Here is a 25135-nt window from a genome sequence, read left to right as displayed (position 1 = left end):
TTCCCCCCTTGGTGTCCATACATTTGTTCTCTACATCTGTGTCTCAATTTCTGCCCTGCAAACCGGTTCATCTGTACCATTTTTCTAGGTTCCACATATATGCGTTAATATACGATATTTGTTTTTCTCTTTCTGACTTACTTCACTCTGTATGACAGTCTCTAGATCCATCCACGACTCCACAAATGACCCAATTTTGCTCCTTTTTATGGTTGAGTAATATTCCATTGTATATATGTACCACATCTTCTTTATCCATTCATCTGTTGATGAGCATTTAGGTTGCTTCCATGACCTGACTATTGTAAATAGTCCTGCAATGAACATTGGGGTGCAAGTGCCTTTTTGAATTATGGTTTTCTCTGGGTATATGCCCAGTAGTGGGATTGCTGGATCATATGGTAATTCTATTTTTAGTTTTTTAAGGAACCTCCATACTGTTCTCCATAGTGGCTGTATCAATTTACATTCCCACCAACAGTGCAAGAGGGTTCCCTTTTCTCCACACCCTCTCCAGCATTTGTTGTTTCTAGATTTTCTGATGATGCCCATTCTAACTGGTGTGAGGTGATATCTCATTGTAGTTTTGATTTGCATTTCTCTAATAATTAGTGATGTTGAGCAGCTTTTCATGTGCTTCTTGGCCATCTGTATGTCTTCTTTGGAGAAATGTCGATTTAGGTCTTCTGCCCATTTTTGGATTGGGTTGTTTGTTTTTTTAATATTGAGCTGCACGAACTGTTTATATATTTTGGAGATTAATCCTTTGTCCATTGATTCGTTTGCAAATATTTTCTCCCATTCTGAGGGCTGTCTTTTCGTCTTGTTTATGGTTTCCTTTGCTGTGCAAAAGCTGTGAAGTTTCATTAGGTCCCATTTGTTTATTTTTGTTTTTATTTCCATTACTCTAGAAGGTGGATAAAAAAATATCTTGCTGTGATTTATGTCAAAGGGTGTTCTTCCTATGTTCTCCTCTAAGAGCTTTATAGTGTCCAGTCTTACATTTAGGTCTCTAATCCATTTTGAGTTTATTTTTGTGTATGGTGTTAGGGAGTGTTCTAATTTCATTCTTTTACATGTAGCTGTCCAGTTTTCCCAGCACCACTTATTGAAGAAACTGTCTTTTCTCCATTGTATATCCTTGCCTCCTTTGTCATAGATTAGCTGACCATAGGTGCGTGGGTTTATCTCTGAGCTTTCTATCTTGTTCCATTGATCTATATTTCTGTTTTTGTGCCAGTACCATATTGTCTTGATTACTGTAGCTTTGTAGTATAGTCTGAAGTCAGGGAGTCTGATTCCTCCAGCTCCGCTTTTTTCCCTCAAGACTGCTTTGGCTATTCTGGGTCTTTTGTGTCTCCGTACAAATTTTAAGATTTTTTGTTCTAGTTCTGTAAAAACTGCCATTGGTAATTTGATAGGGATTGCATTGAATCTGTAGATTGCTTTGGGTAGTATAGTCATTTTCACAATATTGATTCTTCCAATCCAAGAACATGGTATATCTCTCCATCTGTTGGTATCATCTTTAATTTCTTTCATCAGTGTCTTATAGTTTTCTGCATACAGGTCTTTTGTCTCCCTAGGTAGGTTTATTCCTAGGTATTTTATTCTTTTTGTTGCAATGGTAAATGGGAGTGTTTCCTTAATTTCTCTTTCAGATTTTTCATCATTAGTATCTAGGAATGCAAGAGATTTCTGTGCATTAATTTTGTATCCTGCAACTTTACCAAATTCATTGATTAGCTCTAGTAGTTTTCTGGTAGCATCTTCAGGATTCTCTATGTATAGTATCATGTCATCGGCAAACAGTGACAGTTTTACTTCTTCTTTTCCAATTTGTATTCCTTTTATTTCTTTTTCTTCTCTGATTGCCAAGGCTAGGACTTCCAAAACTATGTTGAATAATATTGGCGAGAGTGGACATCCTTGTCTTCTTCCTGATCTTAGAGGAAATGCTTTCAGTTTTTCACCATTGAGAATGATGTTTGCTGTGGGTTTTTCACATATGGCCTTTATTATGTTGAGGTAGGTTCCCTCCAAGCCCACTTTCTGGAGAGTTTTTATCATAAATGGGTGTTGAATTTTGTCAAAAGCTTTTTATGTATCTATTGAGATGATCATACGGTTTTTATTCTTCAATTTGTTAATATGGTGAATCACATTGATTGATTTGTGTATATTGAAGAATCCTTGCATCCCTGGGATAAATCCCACTTAATCATGGTGTATGATCCTTTTAATGTGTTGTTGGATTCTGTTTGCTAGTATTTTGTTGAGGATTTTTGCATCTATATTCATCAGTGATATTTGTCTGTAATTTTCTTTTTTTTGTAGTATCTTTGTCTGGTTTTGGTATTAGGGTGATTGTGGCCTCATAGAGTGAATTTGGAAGTGTTCCTCTGCAATTTTTTGGAAGAGTTTGAGAAGGATGGGTGTTAGCTCTTCTCTAAATGTTTGTTAGAATTCACCTGTGAAGCCATCTGGTCCTGGACTTTTGTTTGTTGGAAGATTTTTAATCAAAGCTTCAACTTCATTACTTGTGATTGGTGTGTTCATATTTTCTACTTCTTCCTGGTTCAGTCTTGGAAGGTTATACCTTTCTAAGAATTTGTCCATTTCTTCCAGGTTGTCCATTTTATTGGCATATAGTTGCTTGTAGTAGTCTCTTAGGATGCTTTGTTATTTCTGCGGTGTCTGTTGTAACTTCTCCTGTTTCATTTTTAATTTTATTGATTTGAGTCCTCTCCCTCTTTTTCTTGATGAGTCTGGCTAATGGTTTATCAATTTTGTTTATCTTCTCAAAGAACCAGCTTTTAGTTTTATTGATCTTTGCTATTGTTTTGTTTCTATTTCATTTATTTCTCTCTGATCTTTATGATGTCTTTCCTTCTGCTAACTTTGGGTTTTGTTTGTTCTTTCTCTAGTTCCTTTAGGTGTAAGGTTAGATTGTTTGAGATTTTTCTTGTTTCTTGAGGTAGGCTTGTATAGCTATAAACTTCCCTCTTAGAACTGCTTTTGCTGCATCCCATAGGTTCTGGATCATCATGTTTTCATTGTCATTTGTCTCTAGGTATTTTTTTATTTCCTCTTTGATTTCTTCAGTGATCTCTTGGCTATTTAGTAACATACTGTTTAGCCTCCATGTGTTTGTGTTTTTTGGGGTTTTCCCTGTAATTCATTTCTAATCTCATAACGTTGTGGTCAGAAAAGATGCTTGATATGATTTCAATTTTCTTAAATTTACTGAGGCTTGATTTGAGACTCAAGATGTGATCTATCCTGGAGAATGTTCCATGTGCACTTGAGAAGAAAGTGTAATCTGCTGTTTTTGGATGGAATGTCCTACAAATATCAATTAAATCTATCTGGTCTATTCTGTCATTTAAAGCTTCTGTTTCCCTATTTATTTTCATTTTGGATGATCTGTCCATTGGTGTGAGGTGTTAAAGTCCCCCACTATTATTGTGTTACTGTCAATTTCCTCTTTTGTAACTGTTAGCAGTTGCCTTATGTATTGAAGTGCTCCTATGTTGGGTGCATATATAATTGTTATATCTTCTTCTTGGATTGATCCTTTAATTATTATGTAGTGTCCTTCCTTGTCTCTTGCAACATTCTTTATTTTAAAGTCTATTTTATCTGATATGAGTATTGCTACTCCAACTTTCTTTTGATTTCCATTTGCATGGAATATCTTTTTCCATCCCCTCACTTTCAGTCTGTATGTGTCCCTAGGTCTGAAGTGGGTCTCTTGTAGACAGCATATATGTGGGTCTTGTTTTTGTATCCATTCAGCAAGCCTGTGTCTTTTGGTTGGAACATTTAATCCATTCACGTTTAAGGTAATTATCGATATGTTGCTCCTATTACCATTTTCTTAATTGTTTTGGGTTTGTTTTTGTAGGTCCTTTTCTTCTCTTGTGTTTCCCACTTAGAGAAGTTCCTTTAGCATTTGTTGTAGAGCTGGTTTGGTGGTGCTGAATTCTCTTAGCTTTTGCTTGTCTGTAAGGCTTTTGATTTCTCCATCAAATCGGAATGAGATCCTTGCTGGGTAGAGTAATCTTGGTTGTAGGTTCTTCCCTTTCATCACTTTAAGTATATCATGCCACTCCCTTCTGGCTTGCAGAGTTTCTGCTGAGAAATCAGCTGTTAACCTTATGGGAGTTCCCTTGTACGTTATTTGTCGTTTTTCCCTTGCTGTTTCTATAATTTTTCTTTGTCTTTAATTTTTGCCAATTTGATTATTATGTGTCTCGGTGTGTTTCTCCTTGGGTTTATCCTGTATGGGAGTCTCTGTGCTTCCTGGACTTGGGTGGCTATTTCCTTTCCCATATTAGGGGAGTTTTCGACTATAATCTCTTCAAGTATTTTCTCGGGTCCTTCCTCTCTCTTTTCTCCTTCTGGGACCCCTATAATGCGAATGTTGTTACATTTAATGTCGTCCCAGAGGTCTCTTAGGCTGTCTTCATTTCTTTTCATTCTTTTTTCTTTATTCTGTTCCACAGCATTGAATTCCACCATTGTGTCTTCCAGGTCACTTATCCGTTCTTCTGCCTCAGTTATTCTGGTATTGATTCCTTCTAGTATAGTTTTCATTTCAGTTATTGTATGTTCATCTCTGTTTGTTTGTTCTTTAATTCTTCTGGGTCTTTGTTAAACATTTCTTTCATCTTCTCAATCTTTGCCTCCTTTCTTTTTCTGAGGTCCTGGATCATCTTCACTATCATTATTCTGAATTCTTTTTCTGGAAGGTTGCCTATCTCCACTTCATTTAGTTGTTTTTCTGGGGTTTTATCTTGTTCCTTCCTCTGGTACATAGCCCTCTGCCTTTTCATCTTGTCTTTCTGTGAATGTGGTTTTTGTTCCATAGGCTGCAGGACTGTAGTTCTTCTTGCTTCTGCTGTTTGTCCTCTGGTGGATGAGGCTATCTAAGAGGATTGTGTAAGTTTCCTAATGGGGACTTTTTCTTAAAGTGGGTAAGATTCAGGCCACACAAGATCTGGTTGGTTTTTGAGACCTTGCGCACTTAAGATGTCATCTTTCTTCCTTCACACTTGACTGATGGTTTGATGAACTGAAAATAATTTCCCCTCAGAATTTTGAAGGCATTGCTCCATTTCCTTCCACCTTCTCATAGTGCTCTTGAGAAGCTAATGCCATTCTGATTTTTGATCCCTTATATTTTGTTTTAATCTCTGGAAGTTTGTAGGGTTTTTTCTTTTTTCCTCATGTCCTGATATTTCACAATGTTGTAAGTTGATGTTGGGCTTTTTTTGGTTTGGTCATTGTTCTAGGTACTTTAAAGACCTTTTCAATCTAAAAATCATATTCTTCAGTTCTTGTGTTATATAATTCCCTCTGTTGTTTCTGAAACTATATTAATTACTTAGATGTTGGATCTCTTGAATCTGTCTTGAATCTTGTCATTTAGTTCTAATAAATCTTCCAACCCTTCTATTAAATTTTTGCATTTCTACCATCATATGTTTAATTCCCAAGGGCTTTAATTTGGGGTGGAGGGGAACTTCCAATTTTTTTTTTTTAATAGCATCCCGTTCTTATTTCATGGATGCAGTATCTCCTCATACTTCTCTGAAAATATTGAATTAACTCTGTATCTTTTCTGCATTTTAAAAGTTTTCTTCAGCTGCCTACAATGTCTGTGTTTATTTTCAAAGTCCCCTTTTCTGTTGTTCTGGTTCTGTCTTTCATGTTGGAAGCAGTATTCAAATGTCCATGTTTAAGAATGTTGTACAAACACGCAGTCTGTGAGCGTGTCTTGTAGATGGGAGAGCCTCATTGCAGGGTGATTAGGCAGAGCAGGCTTTTTTTGATGGCTTATCATTATGTCTCTAGCAGCTTTCTAGTACAATCAGTTTCTCATTAGAAAGCTGTTTATTCTTGTTTGAGAGAAGGCCATTGATAACTTAGACTGATTTATTATGTAATTTGTTTAATAGTAGAGGTTCCTGTTTTGAGGTGGCTCCGTGGTAGTCTAGCATTCAAAACCAGAATTTGTTCTTGACTCCCCCCCCACCGCTTTGAAGTACCTGGTGCTTTTGTGCCCCTCTGTGCATCACCTTCTATCAGCAGCACAGAGACCATCAGAAGCCTTCCAGAGACACAGCTCTTTTCTATTACAAAAAAAAAAAAGTCTGAGATCCTAGGGCAGTGAAAGTCCTGTGAACACGTGTATGAGTAATTGTTTTGTAATAACCATTTGCAAAATATTCATTACCCACCTACAAGGAAATACTTATTAATCCAGGATAAATTAGGGCTTTTGGAGAAGTTCCACATCAGGATAGTGTTTGTCTTAGCAGGTCATTTGGGAGAAGATTTAATTATGATGGAAAAGTATATTAGACTAGTATTTTTCTTTAGGAGGTTATATTGGGAAAATATTTTCCTAATATCTCTGGAGGATGTCTTGGTGATAGATCTGGGGAGAGAGTTTCTGCCCTTGAAGGTCACTCTCCAAATCCGTATCATTTTCCCCTTGTGCAGCCTGACGTGTGACAATCAAAACTTGGGGCAGATTTGTCACTCTTTTTTTTTTGCTGGGAAAGCTTTACAGCACCAGATAACAGAAATGGTACAGGAGTGATTCTTGGTTTATCTTTCAAAGACCTCTTAACTGGAAGGTGAAAGCATTAGATACTGGATTTTCTACTGTTGGCTTTTCCTTCTCAGACACCTTCAAAGAAGCCTGCAAACTCCTTCAAGGCTGGGGCCCAGTCTTACCTCTCTTCCTCCACCCCCAGAACAATGCCTCGTACATAACAGGCACTGAATACACATGGCTTGAATTAAATTGGCTCCGTTATCCATTTTATTTATTTTTTCCTTTGTCAATTTGTTGGGGTTTTTTTCCCATTATCCATTTTAAATTAACCCTTCCTACTTCTCCCCTTGCTGTTTCCTCTGTTCCTTTTGCATCTTTTTATGTCACTCCCTCTGGGAGGATGCTACCTCATTCTCAAATCTGATGTGTGAAACGGCTGTCAGAACCCAGACTGGGAAGATCTCAAACTCAGGACTCCAGGTAGAATTTCCGGGGGTGAAGATGCCCCCTATCACCTTACTAAAGACGTAATCGTTTCTTGGGTTTTTGGCAGACACCCCACCTCCATCCCATCTGTGGCCACAGTTCAGTTTGACTCTTTTCCCTCCTCATGCTCCACGCCTTGCTGTCCTGTCCCTCACTTCCTTCCACTCTCCTTGATCTGGTCCCCACCTTGACCCAAACCTTCTCTTTGTTTGGTTCTAACATTGTTTTCCTGCCTTCCCTCCCCTTCCTTTATCTACCACCTGGCATATTTTGTACAAAGCACGGTGATGTACTAATTTCTGAAGACCTACTCTGCCTGAGGCAGACACCTTTTCAAACCTCACTCAGCCCAGGATGAAAAATCTCTCTTCTGCCTGTTTCTGAGATCGTTTCTATGCTTTGGTCTCACTGGGGTTGTTTATTTTTATATGGAAGGCTCTAGAACAAGAACTAGGCTACAGCGTAATACAGTGCCCTGTAGATTACTGTTTCTCAAACACTACCACTCACCATAGAACGTGTGCTCCCACGACACAGAGGCTTAGCAGGGAACAGCCTGGCATAAGCTGAAGCTTCTCTTAATGCCAACAAAAAACATAGGCTACCTCAAAACACATCTCTTTCCAAAAATCTTTTGGTGAAACTGACTCTCTAGAACGGTACGCCATATTGGACCTGTGAGTTCAGATATTCCTTTGGGAGGAGGGGCTTCCCCACACCAGCCAAAGAGGCACAGCACTTGTAAGATGCTCTTGTAAGGACTTATCTAGGCTGAAAAATTATATGGAAAAGCAATGGTACCAGCAACCTTCTAAATGCCTGGATTAGGAGATAGTTTCCCCATGGTTCAGGATCAAAGCTAGGTTGCATCAGTTCAGTTCAGACCAGGAACTATAATTGTATGTTGAGGCTTGTGCTAAGCCATGGGAAGTTGAAGATGAAGCAGATAAGGTCTCTGCTCTTGAGGAGCTATAGTCTAGTGAGTAAGACATGTAACTGTGTAATTTTAATATGACACGGTAAGTGATAAAAATCAAGATGTCTAAGGTAGTATGGTAGCACAGAGGTGGAGCACATAGCCCGACCTGGAGGTTCCAGAAGGTTTCCAGAGGAGATAAGCCCACCTATTGAAAACTGAGTAAAGGTAAGCCAGGTGAAGAGGAAATGAGAACGACATACTAGGGGGAGGGAATAGCACGGGTGAAGTGCATACTGTAAAGGTCGTGGTGGGAAGAAATGGGTGATGAAGCTGGATACACACACCAACAGCCAAGACCTGGGGACACGCAATGCAAATCCATGAGGTGGTTAGTCAAAGAAATATTCTAAATTCCATCGTGTTGTAGTCAGATTCACACTGTAAGTAGGTGATGGTGGCTGCAGAGTGGAAGGATTTATGGACGGCAGGACTACAGGGGGTGCAGTAGTCCAGGCAAAAGACCACGAGAGCCTAAATGAGATCACTGCTGTAGGAATCAAAGGAAAAGGGAGAACACCAGAAAATTTGGGGAAGCAAAATAAGCAGAATGTCTAGTCTCTCGGGGAACTGGGACACTGCAGGGCAGAGCGAAGGTCAAAGAGGAATCTAGGATGACCGCCCCCTCCCAGGATTCTGGCTTTGAGAGTGACTGGATGCTAAGCCATTACCTGAGTTTGGGATACAGAAGAGAAGCTGATCTGGTGGGGAAGGAAGATGGGGAATTCAGTTTGGGACATGTTGACTCTGCAGCTTTGTGTTTCCATGCATGTCTGTCCATTCAGCAGGTGGTTAGATATGTGAGTCTGAAATTTCAGCAGTCAGGGTCAGAGTCCCGGAGTCATCAGCGTGCACGTGGTAGGTGAACCGTGGGTGGGTGTGAGTTCTTGAGACAAGAAGACACATAAAATGGACCCGAGGCTGCTTGTGTTAAAGGAGAGGAAGAAGGTTATGGCAGATGAACAGAGAGAGCCAGGAGAGATGCATTACAAAAGCCAAAGGGCATAGGTAATCTCAAAGATAAGTGACTAGTTGACAGTGTCAACTACAGAGTAGCCTCGGGAACAGAAGAGAGGTCTATTAGATACTACTTTAGAGATTTCCATTGGATGAAACAATACAGAGGGCATTTGAATACAATTTCAGTGCGGTGGTGAAGAGGGAGGACCAAATGGAGTCAGCAATTGTCTTTCCAGGTTTTTTTCAAGAAACTTAACTGATGTTGACAATATTTGATTGCATTACACAAAACCACCCAAATTCCTTTCTATCCAAAGAAAATGTCATTCAAGTGGTAATTGAGTTCAATAATTAATGACTTCTCAAGTAATTTTTAATATTAAAGATTGTTTTTAATTATCTATAAATAATTATCAAAGTTATTTATTGGCTACTAACTGGGTGAGATGATGAGGAAAAGATCTACATGTTTTCTGTTTTTTTAATTCTTATTGGAGTATAGTTGATTCACAATGTTGTGTTAGTTTCAGGTGTACAGCAAAGTGAATCAGTTATACATATACATATATCCACTCTTTTTTAGTCTTTTCCCATATAGGTCATTACAGAGCATTGAGTAGAGTTCCCTGTGCTATACAGCAGGTCCTTATTAGTTATCTATTTTATATGCAGTAGTGTGGATATGTCAATCCCAATCTCCCAATTTATCCCTCTCCCCAAAGATCCACATATTTTGACTATATAAAGCGTAAAATTTTGCAAAATTATATGCTCTTTGGAGATAATGTACATAGTAAATGTATGCACTATATAGTAAAACAGAAAGAAGTGAATGCTAAACGCACAATTCATGATGATGGTTGCTTCTCAGGGGGAAGTAGGGGGAGATGGTCAAGGAGGGGTCAATGGGGGATTTCTCTGGCAGTCCAGTGGTTAAGACTCCGCGCTTCCAATGCAGGGGGCATGGGTTCAATCCCTGGTTGGGGAACGAAGATCCCACATGCCGCATGGCACGGCCCAAAAAAAAAAAAAAAAAAAAAGAGGGGTGGAAGGGTCAAAGAACAGGAAGCCCCAAGGATGTTAGGAATGTTTTATTTCTTAAGCTGGCTCGTGGGACACAGTTGTTAAGTTATTCTTTGCACCTTTTATATACATTAGATGTATCATTCTTATGATTGAAATAGTAAATAGGAAGAAACACACTGTTGTTCTTTTTCCTTTTTCTGTTATTATTTTGTGTGAAAAAGTCTTGGGCCTGGTCATAGTCAAAGGGGAAAAGGCTATAAAGGGTGAGAGAAGTTCACATCGACAGAACGAGGCCCAGAGGGCACAGGTGAGGATGAAATCGGAAGCACAGATGGAGGACGGTCTGTGAGAGGAGGGGTGAGTCTGAGGAGAAGAATGGGTGTGGGTATGTATGAATTTGTAGGTGAAGGGGAGGAAATTGAGGTGATGATGCCTTAGTCTCAATGATGTTGTCAACAAATATCCACAACCTAGAAGTTGAGAGTTATGTTTTATTCGGCGGGAATTTTTAGCACTTCAAGCCCACGAGGCAGCATCTCAAGTAACCCTGAGAGAACTGCTCCGAGGAGGTGAGGGGGGAGCTAGGATATATAGGAGTTTTGCAACAAAGGGCAGGTAGTCTGAACATCAAACAATTATTGGAAATTAAAGAAAACCAGATATCCCAAGTTAAGGAATTTAGCGCTTTTCTATGTATGGGAAGATGCAAGACTCTGGACTCACTGACATCATTCCTTTGATGTGCACCTCAGCTATCTGGGGCCAGTATCCTGTGTTTTCTCATCCTGAGTCCCCTCAGGGCTCACCAGCTCACTGTCTGGTATCCTTGGCTTACTGACCTGGTAGGAAATATTCCATTTCTCAGTGTTAACAGAATGAGAGAAAAGGTTGACCTGGAGTTGGCTGAACTCAGGTTTGAGGGAAGCTATGAGTTTCCAAAGACTAGTCTACGGGAGATGGAAGGAAAAGCTTGCACATGGCAAGAAGGGCTGCTAGTGAAGCAGAAGGCCCAGCAGCCACATTGTTCACTGAGGCAAGTACTGGACAAGTTCACTGAAAGGAGGGAAGGAAGGGAAATATATTAAACTTTTTTGCTTGTTGCTTGGAAAATAAGCCAACCTTTCAAGTCCAGAGATGCCCCTTTCACTCTAACGTATGCTGAAGCGGCAACTGGTAACTGCCTCTCTGTTGGTGACATCCGTAACCTGAGTTCCATTTTCCCTCGCCATGACTCAACCTGCTCTAATTCCTTTTCATTTTTCATTTCAGAAGAGGGATTTTAGAACTAGGAAGGGCCACGGAGATTACCTCTTCCAAACTATACCCATTTAACAAACAAGGACATTCTGATCCTGAGAGATTACATATCTTGCTCAAGATCAGAGTAAGTTCACAGCAAAACTTGGACTAGAAGCTAGGTCTTCTGACTCAGAGGCCGAAGTTCTTTATTAGAGCTTGAGAAATAATGAAACTTAGCCTAGATTTGTTCTTCAGTCCTTAATTCAAGATTCCAGTAAGATCGCCTAATTCTCATGAGTTTGAAAGAGGCAATCGAGAAACGCCCAGCTCCAATGCCAGCCCCCTCTGTGAAGCCTTCTCAGACTCTCTCGTGAAAGTTATTCACTTTCTACTCATGTCTCCAAGCACTGCTGTCAGTATATCTCATGACGTTCAATTTTTCACAAGTATATAGCTCCCTGCTGGATTATAAACTCCCAGACGGGAGGGATCCCTTCTTATTCATTTGATTATTTACTCAGCATGCAGCATTGACTCTTGTATTTCATAGGTGCACTTGGGGGGGGGGGGAAGCAGAAATGAGAACATCTTTTGTTTAGGAACCCAACCGAGCTGGGAGGTCACTGAGCTCTTGTTCATGGTGATTTTTTCTATGTCATCATGAATTCATGCCAGAACAAGGTTCAGACTCATTCTGGTCTTACTCCTTCTGACCATGCTGTTCGAGGACCTGACCCACAGAGAAAATAAAAATGACACAGTAGCTGTTAAAATCTGAAGACGAGTGATGGACTTCAGAGTTGCTTAAGGCCTCTCAGGCTAGTGTAGAGCAGGGATACACGGTGCCTGAAGTTCAGGGCTAAGCCATGGTCACAGCTGCCTGTTGGAACTTCCAACACTGCACCTTGTGCTTCTTCCACATTTTATTACTAAGCAGCTCATAGAACAAGGAGGGGTATCAACCTTGTTATTTGCAGAGGAACAGAAAGCTGAGTCAGGCACGGTTGGTTGTATTCCAAAGTAAACACAGACCAGAAACCATCTGAGTGTTTCTGTTGGCAAGGACAGATTCAGAAAGTATAAAAACCATGTTCTGCCGTAAAAGAATATGCTATATCCTTCCCATAACCTATTCCCTACTGACCAAACACACTTCCTGTTCCCATTAAAAAAAAAAAAAAATACACTCAACCACCGCCCTCTCCAAGGTGAGGTAAAGGTTCAACAGTGATTTCCCCACTTTAGGGTCAGCCACTCAAAGCAAAGGACAGCAGCTTTGGTTCAATCATTTACTTCTCCTAAGAGAGAAGCCCAGGTTTCTCCCCCATGGACTGCGGGAATGGGTATAAGAGCACCAGAGAAGAGAGGAAACTGACATTTATTACACACTTGTTCTAGTTAGCTGCTGGACATTTTCAGTTAATGCTCACGAGATCCCTGTGAGGTAGACATTAATGTCCCTTTTTAGAAGGACGGGTACTGAGATTCAGCGAGTTTATAGGACTCAGCCAAGGTCTTTGACTTTTTTAAGTAGACTGTCTTTTTCCATTCCCAATCGAAGATGATTTCAAGGCTTAATGCATTCCCCCCAAGGAAGAGAAAGACACCTGGTCTTTTCGGTAAAGACGGTGGGGATGGCAGGGCAGAGACAGTGAGTAGCACCGCCCAGCCCCAGGGGTGACCAGCTGCAGCTGCCGCTCAGCCTTCACATGTGCTGTCTGCTCTGCCTAGAACTCCACGAATACTACCTGTGTTTACCTGTTTTTCAAGGAAGCTTCAGTGACACTTCCCTCTGTAATCTTCCTCCTCTTTCCCTCAGGCTGAATTGGAGTCCTCCCTTTATTGTCCCAACACTCTATTAAAATAGTTAATATATGTGTCACAATAGCTAAATTACTCTTTTTTCACCACAGTTTGACATTATTATAGGCAAAGCCCTCCCCTGAAGATTGATGAAATCCATTTTCAAGAGTAAAAGGGGAGACAAGGCCACCAAGACAATTCAATGGGGGAAAGAAGAATCTTTTCAACAAATGGCTGGGATGACTAGATATGCGAAAGGATAAAGTTGGATCCATACCTAAAAAGTTAATTAAAATGGATCAAAGACATAAACATAAGAGCAAAAATTAGAAGAATATTAGAAGAAAACATAGGAGTGAATCTTCATGATGGTGAGTTAAGCAGTGGTTTCCTAGATATGACACAGAAAGTACAAACAAGGAGGAAAAAAAAAAAAAAAGATAAACTGGATTTCATCAAAATTCAAAGCTTCTGTGCTTCAAAGGACACAATCAAGAAAGTAAAAAGACAACCCACAGAAAGGGAGAAAATATTTTCAAATCATGTATCTGATACAGGACTTGTATCTATAATATATAAAGAACTATGACAACCCAACAATAAAAAGACAAATAACCCAACTTCAGATGAGCAATGGATGTGAATAGGCATTTCTCCAAAGAAGATATACAAATGCCCAATAAGTGCATGAAAAGATGCTCCACCTCACTAATCATTAGGGAAGCAAAATTGAACAAAACAATGAGCTACCACTTCACACCCACTAGGATGGCTGAACTAAAAAAGATGGACATAATAAGTGTTGGTAAGGATGTAGAAAAACTGGAGCCTTCATACATTGTCGGTGGGATTGTAAAGTGGTGCAGCCACTTTGGAAAACAGGGATGAACCTTGAAAACATGCTAAGTGAAAGAGGCCAGCACAAAAGACCACATACCGTATGATTCAATTTATATGAAATGTCCAGAATAGGCAAATCTATAAAGTAGATTAGTGGTTGCCTCGGGCTGTGGGGGACAGGATGGAGGACTGGGGGAAACGGAGTGACTGATGGGTGACAGGTTTCTTTTGGGGGTGATGAAAATGTTATAAAATTGACTGTGGTGATGGTTGCACAACTCAGTGAATATACTCAAAAATCACTGAATTTTACACTTTAGGTAAATTGTATGGTATGTGAATTATATCTCAATAAAGCTGTTATTATAAAAAACAAAAACAAAAAACAAAAGGATATGGACAGCCAAGAAAAAAACTGTTAGGGAAGTGGGCTTACACTCCGTAAAATTCTGAAGGGAGAAGAACACCCTGGCATAAATAACAAAGAAAGGCAGGCAGCCTGATTTCTATTTCCTTCCAGAAAAAAGGAAAATAGGAAGCTGACCTCGAATACAGCAGGGCCTCACAACCCCATCACTAGGAGCTCGGGGCTGCACATCTGTTGCTGTGGGGGACTGTCTTGTGCGCTGTAAGATGTCATGCCTAGTGGCTGGTCTCTGCCCACCAGATGCCAGTAACACCACCACCAGCCGCGCGGTAACCGTCAAAAACATCTGCAGGGCTCCCCAGGTGGCGCAGTGGTTAAGAGAGTCCGCCTGCCAGCACAGGGGACACAGGTCCCAGCCCTGGCCCGGGAAGATCCCACATGCCGCGGAGCAGCTAAGCCCGTGCGCCACAACTACTGAGCCTGCGCTCTACAGCCCGCGAGCCACAGCTACTGAAGCCCACGGGCCACAACTACTGAAGCCCACGGGCCTAGAGCCTGTGCTCCGCAACAAGAGAAGCCACCTCAATGAGAAGCCCGTGCACTGCAACGAAGAGTAGCCCCTGCTCGCCGCAGCTAGAGAAAGCCTGCACGCAGCAATGAAGACCCAACGCAGCCAAAAATAAATAGATAAATAAATAAATATATATATATATCTCTCTCTTCAGACAAACGGTCCCCCACAGAGGACTGCTGGACTTGAGAAATGGACCTCTGGGTTTGCCCTGCAATGTAACAGACCCCTGGGTGCCTGAATTCAAATTAGGTTGTCTTTTTAGGCAGGGCAGTAAGGTGGGGCTGGAAGAACCATTTCAAGAGAGGAAATGCATCTATGTGATATCAGGTAGGAAAGGAGGTGACGAGTCAGGGCAGCTCAGAGAGAATTTACCACAATTGTCTTTGGCACCTTTTTGGTACAATTTCTGCCATTCTTATGGCACCACAACTTCTTCCCTGGATTTAATAAAGATTGTCAATATTTAAAAAAAAAAAACAAAACTATGAAAGCCTGAGTGTCCCACCTGTTAATGTCAGCCTAGAATACAGCTGTATGATTCAGAACAGGATAGGTTCTGCTGGATAATAACAGCCCACAGAGCTCAGTGATGCTTTACCGTTTACTTCTCACGCCACGTGTTCATCGCGGCTGATTTGGGGCTCTGCTCCGTGTCTCCTCACTCTGGGATCTAGGCTGACGGAGGAGCTACCATCATGAACACTGATAGTGATGAGGGAGAGGTGACTGTTCTGGGGGTCTTGAACTGGCAATTACACACGTCAGCCCAGAAGCAACACACGTCACTTACGCTCACAACTCACAAGACCCCACCCAACCGCAAGGGGGCCAGAAAGTGCAACCATACCATGTGCCTAGAAGACAGAGCCAGAAATGCTCAATGAACATGAAATACCCTCGAATTATCTTCCTTACTGCTTTCCCCGTTCATGCAAATCATACACCTGTACACATGTGTATACAGATATGCGGAACGTTCACTGCTGCACAAAACAGGGTCGCATTATAAGCAGTCTTTTCCATCTTTCATGTCTCCCCCAACAGTAACTCGTGCAAAACCTCCCAGAAGAGCAGGTACAGTGCTAATTCATTCTTGTTAGTGGTTACGTAACATTCCATGGTGAAGATAACTTAAGTCACAGGTGTGACTGGAACTAAGCAGAGGTCCAGGCTGTGTAGTTGGTAGTCTATGTATCTGTATCCTGTCCTCACGAATTTGAGGAAATTGGCTTTAACTCTAAAATAGGGGGAAATGTTGGATTTATTAAAAAAGAAAAGGCACCACATCATTTTATTTTTAACTACAGGCAAATGGCACCGACCACGGTTTCTCCTCTCCTCTGCACCATCACCCCCTACTCCTAGAATTCTCCCTTCCTCCTCTTTCCTTGCTCCCCACTCTTCCCCACTCTCACCTCCTTTTTCTCTTTTTGACACCTTCTACCTTGTCTTCCATTTCAATTACTTTAAATGAAAAAAAGGGAATGCAGACTGGGGAAAATGGTTAAAAACTAGGAGTACAAGGAAAGCTGGTGAAACCTTACTCAGACAATGTTCCTTTTCCAGTGATCTCCCCAGACGTGAAATGAAAAGTTGCCTAAACCTCTAGCCTTCTTGGTTTCCAGCTTTAACTCAAAGCTACTACCCCTCAAAACATTTAATCCTCCCTTCATACTCCCATTCCATCTCATGTAATATTAAAAGAGAGTAAACATATTAAAAATAAGGGAATTTGTCTTTGTGGAAGCACTTTCTAATGTTTTCCTATCTGTGGCTTTTCTGTAGATCGACGTATTTTACAGTGCAATGGCCCCACCATTCTGTGTATTCAAGGGCACTCACCCCGTAAATGTTTGCTTTCTTATTTAATATTTTTAAATTATTTTTTAAGCTAGACTTCTCAGGGACTTAGTCTATCTGAATGGTATTATTCAAATTATTGGAAGTCTAAATTTTTATTGTTGTTTGAAGTTACTGTCTTGTTTCTTTTTTAAAACTGGACCCATCCTCTCTCTCTAGACGTTCTATAATGTAGCTAATCTAATAACCTATTAATTTGTTAATGGAAGAAATCTACCTCCCCTGCTCCTCTTCCCCATCAAATCAACGTACTCAGACTTCCAGAAAGTTAAAAGGAGTTAACTTTCTGAGTCTTAACTCAGAAAATTAAAAGGAGTTTCTTCAGACATGCTGCAGGCCCTACGATCCCCTGGCATGAATTTTAAACCAGGTAAAAGGGAAGGGTGAGGCTTGACAAATCGGTATGGACGCCACACAAGCAGACGAGGACCGTGCCTCCACTTAGGGTTCTGCCTCTCAGAAAAAATAGGGAAGGGCAGGGAGAATTTGTAAAGCTGGTTTTTCTGCACTTCTGACTAGGAAAACAAAGTAGTGTAACAGGCTTGACCTGGAAAGGGACCTGTGTTAAACATTAAATGAAAAGTGGAGCTTTTTTTCTTTTTTAATGTTTTTCAGTAGAGGATTAGAAAAGAATGAGAAGGCCTTCCAGTTACAGCAGCATAAAGAGATAGGCAATTCCTTTCTGCAAAACACCACCCCCGCCCCCCGCAAAAATATAAGCACAGCACTAGACAAAATTATCAAAACCAACAATTGCAGGGAACTGGAAATTGACCAAAGGTAGACAACAAATTGAGCCGTGGTGATTGTTAAATTACTTGTTAAATAAGGGTCCTGGAATGTTGGATGTCGCATCGTGAGCCTCAGTCCGACAAAATCCCACAAGAGAACCGAAATAGAGAAGTTGACTACTCACAGTCTTGGAGGAGTACAGGGTGGGAGGTCAAGGCAGGGTGCAGGCAGGAGGAGGCCAGACTGGGACATACGCCTTTATTAAGGTCCACAGACGGAGTGCTTCAGGGTTCCCAGGGAAGCTAGACTGGTCAATTCAAACCAAAAAGATCAGGGTTCTGGTAAGTTCTGCAGGGGGCTCATCCAAGGGGTACACCAGGGGGAAGGCCCCGGGACGTGGAAGAGACTGTTTATCACTATGGCTCTGCAGCTGTTTCAAGGGCATACTCACAGGAAGGGCCCATGTCAGTTCAAGTCCCCTGCAGGCCACGGGCCACACAAAGGGATGCTGAGGCGGCAATATTATGGAGCACTTCAGCTCAACAGTGGAAGGCTGTGGGTTCTGTGGCCACACCCTAATAAGAGTCCCCCTCACTCAGTGACTTTTAAATATGCTGGTACTGGCCATGAAAACAAGTTGCTCGGCTGCCAGGACACAGACACAGGCTCAGGGCAGTGACGGGGGTCAGAAATGCTTGGCTTCACGAGCTAAGCATGGAAATGAACACTCTGGAATGAGCAGGGGAAACGCACAGCTGGGGTGAGTGGCCGACCAACCAGGAATTTAACAGGGAAAAGCCTAGAAATGAGTCATGGAAGGGCTGATACAAGCTCTCCACACATCTCTGGCTGAATAGCCTGTCATTTTACCAAATCTGAATGACTGTATTCATTTATACTTAGAGGGCTGCATAAAAACCCTCAATTTTTCAAATTAGGTGAAAAATAGTTTTCCATTTGCATTATCTTTACAGTGAGATTTATTATCAATTTGTGTTATTTTGTGAATTATGTGGTTTGTGTCTTCTGCCCATTCTTCTACATACAGTCTTTTTCTTATTAACTCGTAAAGGCTCTGTAGCGGAAAATCCATTGATCACAGCTGTTGCGAACGTTTTCCCAAATGGTTTGCCTTTTGATGTGTGTTATATGTAAATTGCTTATGCAGATGACTTTCTCTTTTCTAGTTCCCTCCTTTACCTCTCTGTTTACAAACGCTTTTCTACTCTAAGATCAGGAAGTATTTACCCATCCTCCTTCTCCTCCCTTCTATTTTACCCACGTTTTTAAAGCCTCAGGGCCAGTGGTATTCTCCTGGGCTTGTAACTCACTGAGTGGACAAGACTTCAATGATATAACACAAGCTTATTCTATGAGAATAACGGGCTCCTTCTCAATATGGCTTACAGCTCGGAATCCTTGGTCATGGATTGTGTTTCCTGCCAAGTTATCCATTTATGTCTTCCCCATTCAGCCACCTAACAGCTGTCCCTTTATCGTTTAGGTATCCTGGGACCCTGATGGCAAATTTCAAGGGCCACGCTCTCCCAGGGAGCTTCTTCCTGATAGTTGGACTGTGGTGGTCAGTGAAGTACCCACTGAAGTACTTTCACCAAAAGGGGAAGAGCAGCCGACTGACGCACCACTATCAGCGTCTTGAGATCACTGAGGCCGCCATCAGAACTTTATTTTCAGTCGTCGGTAAGGAGGGGGGTCATTTGGCCCAGGGATCTCCTTGTCATACCCAGAACCCGTAACCCACTTCCTGGACCCTGTGAAAAATGGATGTCTCCACTGGCAGGGATAACATAACAAGAATTTACGGCGCTAAATATTTTACCATCGCATCTATTGTGTACCGAGCTTGGTAACGTTGACAGTTTAATAGCACCTTATATCATAGTTCTAAGTTTCACACTATGAAAAACTACCACATAGACTACAGCATTCTTTGCCCCAGAAGGATACAGGTATAATTTGTAAGAACACAGGCATAAGTTGTAGAAATAGAAGACATACTTTATGAAAAAGACAGAACAGAAAAAGAGAAAAAAAAGAACAAATTAGAGTTAAGCTCAGGTACGTGAGTTATGAGAAAGTACTAAACGGAGCTTAGTTTTAGAAGAGTCATCTTTTCTCCCCCCAGCTGTCTCCCTCCACTAGAAGCTCAGGAGTGGTTAACACCCAGCTCGTACCCTCCATCCCCAAATCTCAAGCGCTTAGAGATGGGGATTCATGCTGGAAGGCTAGTCAGAGAGGCAGTGGAAGAGAGTGAGAAAAGCCAACAGACAGCTGTCTGAGGGGGACTTTCCTTCACTGCGCCCCATTCCAACAAACCCACCCACTCCCATGGCCACCTGACAGCCGTGCAGCCCACTGGCGGCCCTCGTGGAACAAGCGGTGTCAAGCGCAGACAGAATTCCTTGTCAGGACCAGCCCGTCACGCGAGTGAGGAGGGAGCTCACCCTGCAGCTACGTCCTGCCTCCTGTCCCCTTTGGCCTAGTTTCTCCAAGAATGGAAGCAAGGGCAGTAGCTCCCCGTGGAGTGAGCAAAGGTCACAGTCTAGCTGCATGCCCCCTTCACCGGTCACCCAAGCATCGGAAAGGCTTTGTCATCTCTCTGAAGCTGAGAAGCGATAGGGCCCATGTGGCTTAAACGGTAAAGGACAGCATCAACTTGGCCTTAGAAAAGCTAGAAAAATGATATTTGGCCTCCTTCCTATGTGAAAATAATACTCACTCAACAACGGTCTCTTGGGCCTCTGCCACGTGCCAGGAGCTCGCTGTCTGGGTGCCGGGGGTGCACGAGGGGGAACAGACACAGTCCCTGCTCTCGGAGGTCTTCTCTCCTGTCACTGGGAGGTCCTTTTCCTGGGTTGCTTCCACCAGCACCTTCATCCTTTATACATGATTCAGAAAGGGCTGGGGACTTCCCTGATGGTCCAGTGGTTAAGGTTCCGTGCTCCCAATGCACGGGGTCCGGGTCTGACCCCTGGTCGGGGAACTAGATCCCACATGCTGCAACCAAGAGCCCGCACGTGGCAACAAAGACCCCACATGCCGCAACGAAGACCCAGGGCAGCCAAATAAGTAAATAAATATTTAAAAAAAAAACGTGGGGGGGGGATCTGGGTTGAGAAAGAAATGTTTGGGAAACAGGGTCCAGAACGTTGTCACGGAGGACTTATTCTAGGCTCCGAGAACATTCTGGGCACCAGGCAAAAGGCCAATCTTTTGCTTCCGAGAAGTGAGAGCTGCCCTGTGGCACTGCTTCACCTGTGTGCCGGCCCCGTCTCCTGAGCTACAGGGTGGCCAGGATCACCAAGGTGTGGCCTTGCCCTTGTTCTCCCAGCTTCTGGGACAGAGGCCAAGCGCCATGGGAGGGACCCTCAGCTCCGAGCTCGCCCCGGGTGCAGGAAAAGCCCACACCCGGGAGTCGCTGGGCTTGCCACGGCTATGTTCACCAGCAGTGTGTCTCGCTGGGATTGTATCATTTTCCACCGAATTGTTCCTTTCCAGGTTTATTTCACAGCTCGCTCGGCAGAGGGGACCCACAGAGAACACATCAGCCACACTCTCGCTTAGGAGGCGATGCCTTGCTGTCACCTCAACTGCTCGACAAATGTCCTGGGGGCCTGTGTGGCTGCGTTCCTATTGCCGTTTCTCCCCCCTCCCCCAAAGGAACGGCAACAAAGGCAACATGTCTGCACAGGTTCCTCAGCAAATACGTATTTTATCCTGAAACAGCTGCATCTGAGGCAGCAGCGTAGGTCCACAGAGCTGTGGGCCGCCTTCGCCATGACTGGGGGTCACTCCGCCGTCTATTTGTCTCGGAGCTGTTCTTCCCTCCCTAACCTCCACTCCGCCTCCCTGCAGGCATGCTGGCAGAGCAGTTTGTTCCCGACGGGCCCCACCTCCACCTGTCCCACGAGGACCACTGGGTAAAGCTCAGTAACTGGCAGCACAGCACCATGTACCTGTTCTTTGGGGTCTCGGGAGTCGTGGACGTGCTGACCTCCCTCCTCACCCACATCCCCCTGGGGCTGGACAGACTGGTCATGGCTGTGGCAGCTGCCAACGAAGGTGACTGGGAGGTGTGGACGGAGCCTTAGAGGGACTGGGGCGCAGCAGATCAGAAACACTGCAAATTTAATCATCTTCCCCAGAAAACCCCAGTCTCTGAGCTTCAAAATCCTACACAGGACTTGATCCTGTGCTCTGGATGGTACAGGTGGCACAGGAAAAGCACGAGGCTTTTAGCCAGAGCTCTGGCTGACACAGCACCAACTCCCCCTGCCCGCCCAGCGCCCACCCCAGCCCCACCCTCCGCACGAAGACTGGTGGGGTGCCAGCACGCAAGGGGGTGACCCTCTGGTTAGGGGAGAGGTTCTCCGTGCTCCACCCCAACCTTGCGCTGTCACCGTCCGGACTCCCACCCAGTGGCTAGGACACATCTCCCCACGCAACTCACGCTAACTGGATGAGAGAAAGCATGTTGCAATCCAACCCCCTCATCGACTTCTCAACCTCAGAAGAACTGAAAAAAGGTTGAATGAGGGTAAAACTGAATGTCAAGTACACACACACAGCTGGTCACAAATCAACACCATCTCACCTTCCCATCCTGGACTGAACTCTACCACTGATTCGGTAAAGAGATGTTAAGATTCATCCTCTGCTGCTTATATCTGCTTACACACACACACACACACACTATAACCTGCATTGGCTTGTTGCCCTAGATTGTCACATAAACTGATTTCCTAAGTGCCAGAAAATCTAGCTTTGAGGCAGACATTTCCTAATCAGGCTGAAGTTGGGAACGGATCCCCTGGGGCGGGGGACGGGGGTGCGGGGGGGGGGGGGGCGGGCCCGACAGCATCTCCTGCCCCACACAGGCTTCCTCTTGTACCACCACGTCCACCACCGGCCACCGCTGGACCAGCACATCCACTCCCTCCTGCTGTGCGCCGTGTTCGCAGGGGCTGTCAGCCTCACCTTGGAAGTGATCCTCCGGGACAACATCGTGCTGGAACTCTTCCGTACCAGCCTCGTTATTCTTCAGGGCACCTGGTTCTGGCAGGTAATTACTCAAAACCATGCTCCTCACCTGGTGCAAGGACGAAGCAGGCCCGCTGAGCGCGTCCAGGAGATGCAGCACTGACACACCGCTCGAAGGGGGTCAGAAGCCACTTCTGCGCCCATGCCCACCCCTGACCTAGTGACTTTAGCCATCCATATCCTGCTGACGCGTGAACAAGCGTCATCAACAGAGCACAGGTAGCGAGCAGGCTGAGGGTTTGCCTGCCTGCCCCTCCCAGCAGAGCTACTGACACCACTTACAGCCTCTACTTGCTAAAAACTGTTCCTCTGAAATGTGGGCCCTGAAATTTTACGTAAGGCTACACTAAAACCAGAGCTAACAGAGCAATTTCCTGCGCAGAGGCCGTTCGATGCCAACAGAGGCATGGGGGATGAGTTGTCTGGGCAACTACAGACACTCTGGCAGCCACAGGAGGCTCGGGGGCTTCTCAGGCCCACCTAATGACAAGGCTGGCTTCTCTGTATAATCCACCAGATCGGGTTTGTGCTGTTCCCGCTTTTTGGAGCACCCGAATGGGACCAGGAGGATGACGCCAACATCATGTTCATCACCATGTGCTTCTGCTGGCACTACTTGGCCGCCCTCTGCATTGTGGCCGTCAGCTACTCGCTGGTTTACGGGTATGTCCGAGAGAAGATGACTTTTGTCAAGTTTGTCCTAACCCGCCCGGTCCCCGAAATGTATTACACTGCATCCTTTTTACCTCCACGCCCCACCCTTCATAACTAAGCAGTGCTAACGTCTACCACTTAATGAGGGCCAACTATATGCCAAGCTCTGTGCAAGGCACTCTATGCCTGCACGTGAGGGTGATGAAGTCTGAGAAGTTAAAGGACCTGTCTGTCTGGTCACGGCGACCTGACAGACCCAGGTTTCAAATGCAGTTCTGACGGATTTTAAGTCTGCAGTTTGATAGGAAAAAACTCTGCATTAGGCATCAGTACTGAACCGCAGTCCCTGCTGTGTCCCTGGTTCATTCAGAGCCCAACACCTTATTCCTGGATTTGCCCTACTTCCCAGGGACATGTGACGGTCAGGTAAGACACCACAGCAGCAAGCGCTCACGACAGCACTCGCTCTCCCGAGGTTACGAGAGTAGCTAGTAATTCCTAAGCACTGACTGTGTCCCAGCACTGTGGTCAGCACTTAAAGTGTGTAAATTACCCCTCTTAATGCTCACTTTATAAAGGATGCATGCGATGTTTATAGACGGGGAAACCAAGGCTTCAAAAGACTGAGGAACTGGATCAAGGTCACCCAAGGGGTAAACGGCAGAGCCCGGCTCTTCAACCACTGCACACCCGGCCCTGCTAGTTCTGTGTCGTCAGAGCCGCCCCTGTTCTTTCCTAGTTCCCGATTTCCCTACCCAAAGCAGGGATACTTCACCCAGAGAGAGTTCCACACAGACCAAACAGAAGGGAAAGCAGGCCATGGTTTCCTTGAGTTCTACTGCCCAGCCAGTGAAACAACAAATTGTGGGGCGGGGGAACTAAGTTGAGTCTCAGTTACATCACTGACCTTTAAGTGACCGTGAGTCCTTTCACCACCAAAGAGCGTTGTCTAAGAAATCGGAGATGCAGACGAGGCAGCACAGTATTTGATAGAGACATAAAAAACATGCTCTAAGGGCCGGCGGACGCCTTCGCATCCTCGGGTGAGGGAATAAGGCAACTTGGGGCTCACTCCATCTGCAATTATTGTCTCCCCGTTACAGCTTCCTGACACGGGCAAAGAGGCCTGGAGACAGAGAAATCATTGGGATTCAGAAGCTGAAGTCAGATCACACCTACCAGAAGGCCCTCCTGAGCGGCTCTGATGAGGACTAGGGGCGGCCATCGGTCACCAACGGAGGATGGAGTGTCCTCTGGGTGCACAGCTGGTGGTCAATGGGGTAGCTCACTTCCTCCACTGAAACCCTCATTGTGATCCACTCTCAAGGGTCTGTATATTTGCACCTGCTCATTTAACCAACTAAAGTCTGTGCTGGTATGGTACACTTTGTAGAGAAAAACAAAGCAAGCCTTTGTGTCTCAGTGTGAAGAGAACTCAGACTCTGAAAGTTTCAGAACAGGAAGCGACCTCATGGGTGAATTCAGGATATGAATCCAGCAGAATTTACTGCTTTTGATAATTTAGCCCTTTTTCCCTCAAGAAGGCAGGTACTTTCTTATCCGAAAGTGAATGACAGAGCCCTTATTTTAGAGATATAATTCTAATCCGTATTGTTGAAAGTAAAATAATTCACGAGCTTTGGTATTTTAAACATTACTTGCCAAGCATCTCCTAACTAATCAATGTTCCGGAGTACTGCAATACCACGTGCTGTTGATGAGTGACGAAGCTGGGCCAAAGGTGATTTTTTTGGTTAAATCAGGAAGCCAGTGAGTGGTCCAGCTGAGAGCTGGAACCCAGATATTCTGACTTCTCAAAAGTACCCTAGTAAGAGGGTGCTGACAGGAAACCTCTATAATGAGGTAGAGAGAAAAATGTCAGGTTATGGAAGGCCTTGAATTTCAACATAGCTGAAAGCAAAAGATAAGAATCCTGCAAAGGATGTGAATCTTGAACTAGTGACATAAAGTCTTGATACTCGAATCTTG

The 25135-nt window shown here is 43.8% G+C and overlaps 1 protein-coding gene and 1 long non-coding RNA gene across 2 annotated transcripts in view; one reads left to right on the top strand and one right to left on the bottom strand.

Annotated features, from left to right (window-relative positions):
- The window catches only part of TMEM45B (transmembrane protein 45B), a 30735-nt gene extending 5605 nt beyond the window's left edge, over window positions 1–25130 (top strand). Inside the window, exons 2-6 of the mRNA XM_082476247.1 lie at window positions 18936–19132; window positions 21308–21514; window positions 22330–22514; window positions 23010–23155; window positions 24250–25130. Of these exons, the coding sequence (XP_082332373.1) occupies window positions 18952–19132; window positions 21308–21514; window positions 22330–22514; window positions 23010–23155; window positions 24250–24361 (831 nt within the window). The 5' untranslated portion in view covers window positions 18936–18951 and the 3' untranslated portion in view covers window positions 24362–25130. The remainder of the gene's footprint in view (window positions 1–18935; window positions 19133–21307; window positions 21515–22329; window positions 22515–23009; window positions 23156–24249) is intronic.
- LOC309667639 lies at window positions 10490–20944 on the bottom strand. The gene is made up of 2 exons (XR_014267869.1): window positions 20172–20944; window positions 10490–17738 (listed from the first exon to the last, which is right to left on the bottom strand). It is a non-coding gene; the product is annotated as an uncharacterized lncRNA (long non-coding RNA).
- Window positions 25131–25135: the final 5 nt, after the last annotated feature.

This window comes from Balaenoptera physalus (genome assembly GCF_965194825.1).
Source record: "Balaenoptera physalus genome assembly, chromosome: 10".
Taxonomy (NCBI): domain Eukaryota; kingdom Metazoa; phylum Chordata; class Mammalia; order Artiodactyla; family Balaenopteridae; genus Balaenoptera; species Balaenoptera physalus.
This window is presented reverse-complemented; position numbering and strand designations above follow the sequence as displayed.